General features: G+C 40.9%; 1 protein-coding gene across 1 annotated transcript in view; it reads left to right on the forward strand.

The window, feature by feature from the left end:
• The window catches only part of Mms19 (MMS19 nucleotide excision repair protein), a 180,965-nt gene that overhangs the window by 98,808 nt on the left and 69,179 nt on the right, over positions 1-12,978 (forward strand). Inside the window, exons 14-15 of the mRNA XM_090384395.1 lie at positions 10,843-11,047; positions 11,152-11,180. Coding sequence (XP_090240521.1) covers positions 10,843-11,047; positions 11,152-11,180 — 234 coding nt within the window. The remainder of the gene's footprint in view (positions 1-10,842; positions 11,048-11,151; positions 11,181-12,978) is intronic.

Below are 12,978 nucleotides of genomic sequence, written 5' to 3' on the forward strand. Positions count from 1 at the left end.
TGAAGTTTAACATTGACAAATGTAAAGTACTACACATGGGAAACAGCAACCCCAGAGCAACGTATCAACTCTGTGGTACTACACTGACAGTGGTAGAGAATGAAAGGGACTTGGGGGTGATTGTGCAGGCAGATATGAAGTTCTCTGAGCAGTGCAGACGAGGAGGCAAGAGTAGCTCATGGAGTATTGTCAATGATATCCAGGAATTTTTCCAGCAGGGATAAGGAGGTGATTATTCCATTGTATAAGGCAATGGTCAGGCCACACCTAGAGTACTGTATACAGGTCTGGAGGCCTCATTTCAAGAAGGATGTAGAGCTGCTGGAACGAGTACAGAGAAGGGCAACAAGATTAGTGAATGGAACAAAGGGGTGCTCTTACGAAGAAAGGCTTAAGTTTTGCAAATTACAGTGTCTGGAGACTAGGCACCAGCGAGGTGATCTGATAGAGGTGTATAAAGCCTTGAATGGTTTAAGCGTGCTCAATGCTGATGGGATTCTTCCTCTAGCTCAGAAAAATCACCTGAGACGGCATAAATTCAAATTGAGGAAAGACAGATGTAGGATAGACGTGCGGAAATTTGCCTTTAGCCAGCGGGTGGTTGGTTGTTGGAACAGACTGCCATCCCTTGTGGTGGAGGTTGATAGCCTAAATAAGTTTAAGGCTCAGCTGGACAGGTATTTTGAACGAACAGAGGGGTGAAGTGGAAGTGGGTTTTTTTTTTTTTTTTTTTTTTGGCTGATGCTGCATAAGCTTGCTTTCTTGCATCATATGCCTCTACTAATATTAATACTAATACTAACAAATTTTTCCTGTATGTGAATACAAGGAAGATAAAAGCAAATCAGGCCCTTATGCACTGGGTGTGGAAAAGGCTTAGACAACCCAGCTGGTGTTGTGAATGAATTGAACAGGTACTTTACATCTGTCTTTACTGACAAGACACTTTGTGCTGAGACCCCCTCGACGTGGGCACCTGTATGTGGTGAGGAGACCTCCCAGTGACGCTGCTGGACTTCCAGACTAGCATCACTGGGATCCAACGCCCACAGCCCAGGTTCCAGGCTTACATCAATGGAATCCGGCGTGTTTGCCGTGCGCTGCGACCCATGGAAATTCGGAAAGGGGGATCCTGGTGGTTGAGGGGCCCAGCTTCAATACACCACTTTGGCCCCTGCTTCGACAAGACGGGTGGTCCTGGAAGGCCCGGCTAGGATCAATCGGCTAGTAGGCTCGCCTGCGAGGGTCAACCGTGTCAATGCCACGCCCCTACCCTCATGGTCCGAGGGACAGGATTCAGGCTGGCGGTGGTGCGGGTATAGTGTGTGGGTAGCCCTGGCGTCCCACTCCCGAGCGCATTTATTGCATGCCGGGTAGTGGGCGTTCCTTTGGGCTCTGTGGTGGGTGGGGAGCCCGGGCACTGAACAAATAAAAAACCTCTATGAATCCTGATAAACTTACTCCTTCGGGGGCCCCAACCCGGTCCCTATCTGAAAATTTAGACAGTGAAGCAGATAGCATTATTGCTAAAAAGAGGCAGCGAACCAAATTACCATCAGGGCCAGTCCCAAGGTTCTTAATCATGCATTCTACCAATGAGACACCGATTGGTAAAATGTCGCCCTTTTTCATTCAAAAAGGGTTAGATGGGTTAGCAGGTTCACCCAAATCAGTTAAGAGGCTTCGTTCTGGAGACCTCTTAATTGAAACTAAAAATGACAGGCAATCCGAACATCTCCTCCGAACAACATCAATCGGAGGAATCCCTATAACAGTGACACCACACAGAACACTCAATTCATCGAGAGGTGTCATTTCGGAGTGGGACCTTCTCAACGTAACCGAGGAGGAAATCTGCTCCGAATTAAAACCACAGGGAGTCATTGCCGTCAAGAGAATTACTGCGCGAAGGGATGGAAAAATTGTTAAAACCAGGAGCGTTATCCTGACTTTTAACTCTCCTAAACCTCCTGACGAGATTAAAGCTGGATATATCAACTGTTCAGTGCGTCCATACGTTCCGAACCCTTTACGGTGTTTTAAATGCCAGAAGTATGGACATTCTCAAATGGCCTGCCGTGGAGTCCTTGCATGCGCTCGATGCGGTGCAAAGGACCACGAAACAACAGCATGTTCAGCCGCAAAACCCACCTGTATTAACTGTGAAGGCGAACACCCGGCCTATTCACAAGCATGCCAGAGGTGGAAAGAAGAAAAAGAAATTCAACGGCTGAAGGCAGAGCTAAATATATCATACCAGGAGGCAAGGAAATCGGTCAAACCCCTGAATATCAAGAAACCTACCTACGCCCAGAAGGTAGCAGGGAGATGTTCCGTCGGAACTCAGATGGACATGACCATTCCTCCAAAGGAGTCTTTCACTCCCATCGCGCGTTACCTTTTAAGTTCTCAAAACCTGCGCAGAAGGACCAATCAGCTGCCACTCCTATATCGGTACCTCCTAATGCTCCACAAGTAACAAAGGTAACTATGAAAGAAAAGAATAAAAAAGGGGAAGTGCCCCCTAGTACCCAAGAAAAGATGGATGTCGAGCAGAAGGAGGTACCCGAAGATTCAGTCTTGGAACTCTTTGCGGAGGAGGAAATGGACACGGGACAGCGTCCATTTTTCCCCAAAAAAGATAAACCCAAGACTGATAAAAGTAAGCCCTCAGCACCTCGGAAGCCGCCTGATGGACCCACCAAGCCAAAATAATGGCTAAATTCCTACAATGGAATTGCCGTGGATTCCGGCAAAATGCAGAAGACATCAAGGCACTCCTGCAAAAGCACAAACCATCTTGCTTTTGCATACAGGAGACTTACCTAAGGGCAAATGATGACCCCAGGATGCACAATGTTACTGTCATTCGCAAGGATAGAACTGGGGATGGCCCCGCTCATGGAGGAGTCGCAATCCTTGTGGGCAACCATACCCCTTTTCAGCATCTGCAACTTACCACCAGCATAGAGGCAGTAGCAATTCGAATAACAGTGGGGTTTTTACTAACCGTTTGCTCTATATATTTGCCACCTGGTACTGACATCTGTCAGAAAGACCTTGATGATCTCGTAATGCAGTTGCCACCCCCTTTCTTACTTCTTGGGGACTTTAATGGACATAACACCCTGTGGGGTAGTGCTAGCATTAATAGAAGGGGACGAGTCATAGAGCGTATGCTCATTGACAATAACCTCTGCCTTCTTAATGTGGGAACAAACACCTTTTTCCACATGCCTACCCGTACGTATTCTGCTATTGATCTCTCTATCAACTCGCCTTCTTTTCTCTCTTCACTTACCTGGGAGGTAGAAGGGAACCTGTATGGAAGTGATCACTTCCCCGTGATAACCACCTTAATTACTGGGAGACCTTGTCTTCCTGTCAGGTTACCGCGGTGGAAGTTTGATCAGGCTGACTGGAGTGCCTTTCAACACCTGGCAAAGTTTGACAACTCTGCAGTCAGTCAGGAGCCTATCAATGATGCAGTTACGTACATAACAGAAAATATTGTCCATGCAGCTGCAACCACAATTCCAAAAACATCCACCCAGTTTCCTCCATTTCCAAAGCCATGGTGGAATCCAGAATGCACAGCAGCTAAAAAGGCTCAAAACAAGGCTTGGGGGATATTTCGAAGATATCCTGCCACAGTCAATCTATTAGCCTTTAAACGTGCCCGAGCCAAAGCACGCTACATCCGCCGTCAGAGTCAAAGGGAATCGTGGATCCGTTTCACATCATCCATTACCCAGACGACCAGTACTAAGGTGGTCTGGGAAAAAATCCGGAAAATGAAGGGAAAATACACAGCACACCCCTCATTGGTCCTTGAATATAATGGATGTACTATTGCAGACTCTACTGCAATAGCCAATGCTCTTGGGGAAACTTTTTCTAACATCATCTTACTCCCCAGAGTTTCTGGTCTTAAAGCACAACATTGAAAAACAGGCCCTTAAATTCACATCAAAGGGTTCCCACCCATACAATGGGCCATTTAATATCAATGAGCTGAAAACAGCACTCGCCCATACAAAGGCTACAGCTGCTGGACCAGACAACATCCATTATGAAATGATCAACCATCTTTCACCAGAATCCATGGACCATGTGCTCTTCCTGTACAACAGAATCTTCCTTGAAGAGCATTTTCCGGATACTTGGCGCAAGGCAACTATTCTTGCTTTTGCTAAGCCAGGAAAGGATCCTACATGTCCAAAAAACTATCGTCCCATTGCTCTGACCAGCTGTCTGTGCAAAATATTGGAGAGAATGGTCAATGCTCGTCTCTTATGGTATTTAGAATCGAACGACCTTCTCTCCCGCTTTCAGTGCGGCTTCCGAAGAAACAGGTCCACACTGGACCACTTAATTAGACTGGAAACATCTATCCGAGATGCTTTCCTAAAAAGAGAACATTTGGTGTCCATCTTCTTTGACATGGAAAAAGCGTACGACACAACTTGGAGATTTGGTATTTTAAAAGACCTTTACAACCTTGGTCTAAGAGGCCACCTTCCAATTTTTATTAAAAATTTTTTATCCTGCCATTATTTCCAAGTTCGTGTAGGATCCTCCCTTTCGCGGCCCTTTTGCCAAGAGGAGGGGGTACCACAAGGATCTGTCTTAAGTGTCACGCTTTTTGCCATTAAAATAAATTCTATTTCTGAACAACTTCCTCCAACTATAAACAGTGCACTCTACGTCGATGACTTCAGCATATTCTCTCAATCATGCAATATGAGGGTTATTGAGAGACAACTACAACAAGCTATTGACCGTCTTAACTCCTGGGCCATGGCCAATGGTTTCAGGTTCTCACCGGAGAAGACCGTTTGCGTACATTTTTGTCGCAAACGTAACCTCCACCCTGAGCCTGAATTACGACTTGGACAAAGCACCATTCCAATTGTATCAGAGGCGAAATTCCTGGGACTCATTTTTGACAAAAAGCTGACATTTGTCCAACACATTCGTCAGCTTTGCACAAAGTGCACGAGAGGGCTTAACATCCTCCGCTCTTTCTCTTCTACCTCTTGGGGTGCAGACCGGTGCACTCTTCTACGTCTGTACCGTGCACTTGTACGCTCAAAATTAGATTATGGGTCTCAGGTATATGCATCTGCCAGAAATAGCGCTGTTCGTTGGCTTGACCCCATCCATCATCAAGCCATTCGTATTGCTACTGGTGCATTCAGAACGTCACCTGTCCAAAGTCTGTATGTCGAAACAAACGAACCATCCTTGTCGCTTCGACGAATGCAGTTCTCTACAATATGCCTTCAAGCTGAAGTCCCTGCCGGACCATCCCACGTGGACATCCGTTTTCGAGACACGATGGGAAAATCTCTACAACACACGACGGTCCGCTAATCGCCCATTCGGCATTCGTGTTCAAGAGCTACTCAATGAGCTTAACATCTCGGTAGACAAGGTCGCTCGATCACCAAAGGAACCCATTCCACCCTGGCATGCACAAACACCAGCACGTGACTTCTCGCTCAAGATTGCGACGAAGTCGAATACTCCAATTTCAGTCTACCTTCAGCTCTATTCACAACACCGTGCAGAACATTCTGACTTCTTGCCAGTTTACACAGACGGCTCGGAAGTCAGAATCGTATGTGGGATCTGCTGCTGTCTTTCCAAATAATACCATATCAGAGCAGATACCCCTTGACTGCAGCATTTACACTGCAGATCTGTATGCCATAGAGTTAGCTCTAGATCACATAAGAAAACACCGTTACCCACGGTGTATTATATATGCCGACTCAATGAGTGCACTACAGGCTTTATCAGCGATGTCACACACTAATCATCCAACCCTGTCCCGAATCCAGCAGATAATATACAGCCTCTATGAAAGTGGATTCGATATCCGCTTCTGCTGGATCCCCAGTCACATCGGGATTAGAGAAAATGATTTGGCTGACACTGCAGCCAAATCAGCAGCCCTGACGGATAATCTTGACCTGTTAGTCCCCTATACAGACTACAGGCAAGTGATCCATAGTAACTTACAATCTCAGTGGCAAGATTCGTGGCATCGACTGATTACTACAAACAAACTATGTCAAATTAAGCCTATGATCCATCCTTGGCGGTCCAGCTTACGCAGGGATCGCAAAGAGGAAGTTGTTCTTGCTCGGCTCCGCATAGGACACTGTCATATTACACACTCCTTTTTGCTGAGGGCTGATGACCCTCCTATGTGCGAGCAGTGCGACACCATTTTATCCTTTAAACATATTTTATGTGACTGTACCAATTTTAGAAATGCTCGTTTTACCGCTTTTAACCATCTGACTGAGCCGTATACACTCAGTCAGATTTTATCCGACAATGACAATGTGTCTGCTATTTTTAGTTTCCTAAAAACAGTAAACCTTTTTACTCATATTTAAAAAAATCTTAATATCTTAAGATTTACTACTGTTACTTTTTTACAGATATTTGTCTTTTACAGTTTATAATTGTTTTATACTCTGACATAGTGACCTAATTCATTAGGTCACTGAATGTATTACTAATTGTTTTGGTGCATTATAGCCTAAGTTGCTGATGCGCCAATAAAACTCAACTAACTAACTAACTAACTAACTAACTTGTGCTGAGAAGAGGCTCTATGAATGAGGCTAAGCGATGTGAAATTAGTGATGTCGTAATTACAGATGATTGTTTATTAGAAAAACTTTTGAGCATAAAAGTAAGGTTCCTGGAGTTGATGGCATATACCCTGTAGTTTTGAGGGAGAGCACAAGGGAGTGTGTTGAACCATTAAGGTTAATTACGAAGGAACAATTGGACTTGGGGGAGATACCTTTGGATTGAAGAAGTGCCAATGTATCACCAATAAATAAAAGTGGTTTTAGGAGTGAAGTTGGTAACTACAGACTGGTTAGTCTAACTTCAGTGGTAGGAAAAAACTTAGAGGCAGTGACTCTTTCGGCATAGTTTATTTGGATTTTAGCAGAGCATTTGACTCAGTCCCTGATGAGAGGTTACTGTATAAACTTGCATATGTTGGGATTACTGGTAAGTTTCTAAGATGGATTGCTGGGTGGCTGCAGGGCAGAAGGCAGAGGGTTGTGATCTTCTTTAGATTGGTGTAGTAGTAGTAGTAGTGCTATGTGATGCAAGAAAGCAAGTGTATGAGCTTATGCAGCATCAGCCAAAAAAAAGAATCACACCATTCCCTCCAAATTCCTGTCCAGTTCCTCCTTAAATTTATCTAACATATCAACTTCCACAATGACAGATGGAAGGTTGTTCCAGTAATTAACCACCCACTGGCTAAAGGCAAATTTCCGCACATCTATTCTACATCTGTCTTTTCTTAATTTGAATTTATGCTCCCTTAGGTTCGTAATCTGAATAAGTGGAAGGATCCCATCAGAATTCAGCGGGCTCAACCCATTAAAGGCCTTATACACCTCAATCAGATCACCGTGTAGGTGCCTAGTCTCCAGCCACTGCAATTTGCAGAACTTAAGCCTCTCTTGGTAAGAGGATCCTTTCATTCCCCTCACCAATCTTGTTGCCCTTCTCTGTACACGTTCAAGCAGATCTACATCCTTCCTAAAATGAGGCCTCCAGACCTGTACGCAGTACTCAAGGTATATGTCCTGTATAAGGCAATGGCCTGACCATTTTCTTATACAGGACAATCACCTCCTTTTCCCTGCTAGCAAAATTCTTATATATCATTGACAAAACCCCATTACCTGCCCTGGCAGCCTGTCTACATTGCTCAGAAAACTTCATATCTGACTGCACAATTACTCCCAGGTCTTTTTCATTTTCTACCAAGTGTAGTACCACACAGTGGGTACGTTTCTCTGGGGTTACTTCTGCCCATATGCAGTACTTTGCATTTAGTATTAGTATTAGTAATGGCCGCATGGTGCAAGAAAGTCTATGGCTTATGCTGCACCAGCCAAAAAAAAATAAAATAAAATAAAAAATACCAACAAAACAATGATAAAAACAAAAAAAAAAATTTAAATAATAAATAATAATAATTAATAAAAAAAAAAAAAAAAAAGACTCAATCAAATCTCCTCTAAGGTGTCTAGTTTCCAAACTCTGCAACCCACATATTCAGTCTTTCTTTATAAGGACACCCTTTTGCCGATCTCACCAGGCGAGTTACCCGTCTTTGCACCCTTTCAAGAAGCTCGATGTCTTTCTTTAGGTGCGGTCTCCATACCTGAACACAGTATTCCAAGTGTGGTCTAACATTTGTCAAGGTTAAACTTCAGTTGCCACTTCTTAGCCCATCTGCCCAAATTATCTAGATCCTGTTGCAGTAGCACACTGCCATTACTGTCATTAACAACCCTGCCAACCTTTGTATCATCTGCAAACTTCGACACTAAGCCTGATATACCTTCATCAATATCATTGATAAATATACAAAACAACAGGACCCAACACCGAACCCTGTGGGACTCCACTAATAACATTAGTCCTCGAAGAGCAGCACCCATTAATTACCACCCTCTGTCTTCTCCCACTCAACCATCCTTTTATCCATTGTAGCAACTTACTCTTAATACCATTCTGCTCCAATTTGTACAATAGTCTTCCATGCGCAACAGTGTCAAAAGCTTTCCTGAAATCCAAATATATGATATCAAAATTATTTTTTGCATCCAGTTCCTTTGTAACCACATCATAATATCCTATCAAATTTGTCAGACAAGACTTTCCCTTAACAAACCCATGCTGTGTCTGAATTATTGCTGCAGTCTTGTCTAGATGATCCTACAATGCATCTTTAACCAGTGACTCCATTATTTTACCCGGAACAGAAGTTAAACGATCCCCCCTTTGTGAATTGGGGATACATTTGCACATCTCCAGTCCGTGGGGACCTCCCCTGAGTCCAAGGATGCTCTCATAATTATGGCTAAGTGTTTGCTTAGTTGCTTTGCTGCCTCCTTTAATATAACTGGATAGATCCCATCCACCCCAGGTGCCTTTCTTATGTTTAACTTCAACAATTTCTCCTCCACTTTGCTCTCAGTTATTACAAAATCATTAAGCACCCTGCTATAATTTGATAACCTTCTTCCATTTTCAAACCTTAATAACTCCTCATGTGTGAATGTAGATGTAAAATACTCATTCAGTTTGTTCGCTATCTGAGCAGGATCATCAACAGTGGAACCGTCGATATCAAGTGGACCAATCAGATTCATCCCCTTCCTTTTAGAGTTTATATAAGTAAAGAAATCCTTGCTGTTTTTCTTAGCATCTTTTGCCAAATATTTCTTGTAATTGTAACATCAGGAGTGGAGTCCCTCAATGATCGGTTCTTGTACCACTGGTGTTTCTTATTTTCATAAATGACATTGCCAAAGGGATAGAAGGTGTGATGTCAAAATTTTGCAGATGATGTAAAGATTAGCAGAGCTGTTAATGATCAGTGCCCCTTCAGGATGACTTGGACAGACTTCAAAAATGGTCAGAGAAGTGGCAGCTATGTTTTAATGCATCTAAATGCAAGGTCTTACACTTGGGGAATAGCAACCCACAAATAAATTATACACTTGGTGGAGTTGAATTAAAAACAGTGTAGGAGGAAAGGGATCTGGGAGTTAAAATATGAGCAGATGTGGAGTTTTCTGAACTGTGTCTACTTTATCATAACGCTCAACAAACAGTTTTTCAATCACATGTACTGTCACAAGACTCTTAACTTTACAGACAATTTTAGGAAATAATTCCAATATTAATGACATTTTTACTTTCCTTAAATTAGCAAATCTCAAGAATCACTTCTAATATAAACTTGAATGTGCTGAGTGCAAAATAAGTTTCATTATAGCCAAAATAGCTTTTGCTCCAAAAATCCCTAAAGAACAACAACCACATGGGAAGTAGTAATTTCTTTTAGAGGATAATAATCACGTTATCACTTAAAGACAGAAGACTGGAAGGCTTGTGGCAAGTTCTGGAATCACAGAGGTCTAAGAGATAACACACTTATTAGGTGAGAGAATTAAAGTTGAATTGATGAATAACTTGTAAGTCCTTAATAATATTTATAGTCTCAATGGAATAAACTGCAGCCATTATCGACCCACTGCAGGATGGAAGCCTCCTCCTCATGTTGAGGGAAATGGGCCGTAATCTGCCACGCTGATCCAGTGCAGGTTGGCAGATTGACCGTATTTAGCAGTCAGAGGGCTTGAACCCCAGTCTACTCAAAGAGCAGTGTGCTACTGCACTCCCACTCGGCTATGCCTCAGTGAAATAGCTGCCTGTAAATTAGACACTGGAAATAGACATGTGAGTGCATCACATAGAAATTGTGTAGTACACTCACATTTTTGAAATAAATGCTAATATTGAACAAAGAGTTTGCATATTTTGAAGGAAATCTGATAATAAAAAATAAAAAAAAATCAGTAAACCAGGTGTCTGTACAACAGCTATAGTGACATTAGTGTGATGAAATCTATTGGGAATTAAAAAAGGAACTTTTTTAATATTACAGTTAGGATAGATCTCTCTCTCTCTCTCTCTCTCTCTCTCTCTCTCTCTCTCTCTCTCTCTCTCTCTCTCTCTCTCTCTCTCTCTTCCCAGCTTTCATACAAATAAAGGATAGCAACAAAACATTTTCATTCAGAAAATGTTTTAAATCTTTCCCACCACATATAGTTACATCTCCATAGCTAAGCTAAGCAACAACTGAAATTTCATACCTGGTATATAGTAATTTAATAATTAAAGGGTGTTAAAAAAAATTCTGATTGTGCAATTAGAATATATCACACAATCATTTAACTCTCTAGGTTTTAATATATAAATTCTTGTGCTTATTTTTAGATACCTATCCCATTCCTAATTACAGTGAGTCTCTGTTAGCACTGTGTTTTTCTGTATTATCAAGTGAAATGGACCAGCTTCAAATTAGTGGACTTTGTGGTTTAGGTGTAGCTTTGGATATTAAAGGCATGATGGGAAATAAGCACTTTCACTTGCTTGTTGAACACTTATTAGTACTGCTGTTTGATAAAGCAAACTTAGTCAGGTATGTGTACTTCTTTAAACAGTTGGATATCTACAGATTAGTCAGTTCTATAGTTTTCCATTGTTTTGTAGTAATTTAAGATGTATGAAACTATTCTCATTCAGAGTGAATCATAAAAAAGAAATTCTTATAGGTGAAAAATATTTGCAAAGGATTCATTATTTATGAATGACAAACCAGGATTTTTTTTTAATGCCTCTTTACTTTTTGATATTATTTATATTATTAAAACTAATATGGAATAATTGTTATGCATCATATTAGTTCAACATATTTAATATACATGTTACTAGCATGATTTAAAAAAAAAGTTTTTGGATAATGAAAGTGAACACTTTGTTTTGTTGTTGAAGAATACTTTAATCTATAAAATTATAATTACCAATAGGGATATGTTTATTGGGGTGTTTATATTTAATAATAAAATATATAAAATTAAATTTAATTGATTAAAACACTTTTAATTCATTTATTCAAGTGGCCAGTACAGATTCCTGATCTAAATCCATAGATCTGGATTTAATTTTAATTTTAAATTCAAGATTCTCTGCAGTATGCAAGTGGTGATAAGCCATCAATATTTATATTTTGTTTTGCTGCTTTGAAGGAGAAGCAGAACAAATTTTGGTGGTGGTTTATTACAGTAAATTGATCACGTGTTTTCCATAAGGCCATAATTTTAAAATAAACTTCCATTTCTTAAAACAGCACTAATGTCCAAGTACTTTTGAGAGTATTGTGTGTGTGTGTGTGTGTGTGTGTGTGTGTGTGTGTGTGTGTGTGTGTGTGTGTGTGTGTGTGTGTGTGTGTGTGTGTGTGTGTGTGGTGTGTGGTGGGTGGGTGGGTGGGTGGATAATTGTGAACAATGCTTACTAATTAAAATGGTAAAAGCATTTTAATTGCAGTAATTTTCCTCCTTTGAAAAGCAAAACTGAGTTTCATTCAGTTTTGCCTTTTGAAATCCCTATCATTGTATGCTACCAGATAGATTGCCAAGAATCATAAATGTGAGTGCCTATCTAAATAACTCAGAAAGGGAGAGTATATTCATTGCTATTTGATATTTTTCATTATATTGTTTTGTTTTTACATGACTGCCTACAAAAAAGTATTAGAGAATCAAATATCCCCATATGTGAACACCTCCTTTAGAATCTACATGGAATAACCATCATTTAGTAATGTATAGAAATGAACTTGCCGTAAACATTAGAATACAGGCATATCTTTAGTCTCATCATCAGTGTTTTACTGTGGTAAAAAAGTGGATAATTTCAAGAGTCATGCTTATCAGTGTCCATGAAGTTGGACCATCCTTGAGGGCCACAATACAGGCAATGCATACTTCAGTTCAGACTGTGTTAAGAGTAAAATAATTGCCTATTAACTGGAAAAATTTGACAACAAGCTGGAAGATGGTATTTCACAATTGAGAATAATTTGTTTCCTATGATATAAGTAAAAAATAATAGGCAACAATGCATGAAATTACAGAACACTTTCAATGCTGGATAGGAGATAACCATTTCAACCAGCACTTGGACATGATTATTTTAGTCTTATATTAGTCTATACAGTTGTGTTGTGTCCTGCTTGTCTAATGTTTCTGAATGTAATGGGCATACCTGTTTAAAATGGTGTTGTGAATGATTGCAGCAGTTCTTGAAGTAGTAAAATTGGGTAGTGTGATCCAACAAATCCTATTTCACACTGTATACTATTAGAGACAAGCCACTACAGAGAAGCAATGGATCCAGAGTTTATGCCATCTGTCTATGTCTCTGATGGCAATATTTTTTCTGACACAGTACTGCTCCTCCTCTCATCATCCTTGAGGGTTCTGCTAACTCTTGGTTGCAATAAATATTGTTACAAACCATGTGCTTTCTGTTGTTGTTGTTGTTATTATTTGGTTTTTAGGAGCATTAGCA

This window comes from Mastigoproctus giganteus, chromosome 11 (assembly GCF_048544385.1).
Source record: "Mastigoproctus giganteus isolate SK-2022 chromosome 11, ASM4854438v1, whole genome shotgun sequence".
NCBI classification, from domain to species: Eukaryota; Metazoa; Arthropoda; class Arachnida; order Uropygi; family Thelyphonidae; genus Mastigoproctus; species Mastigoproctus giganteus.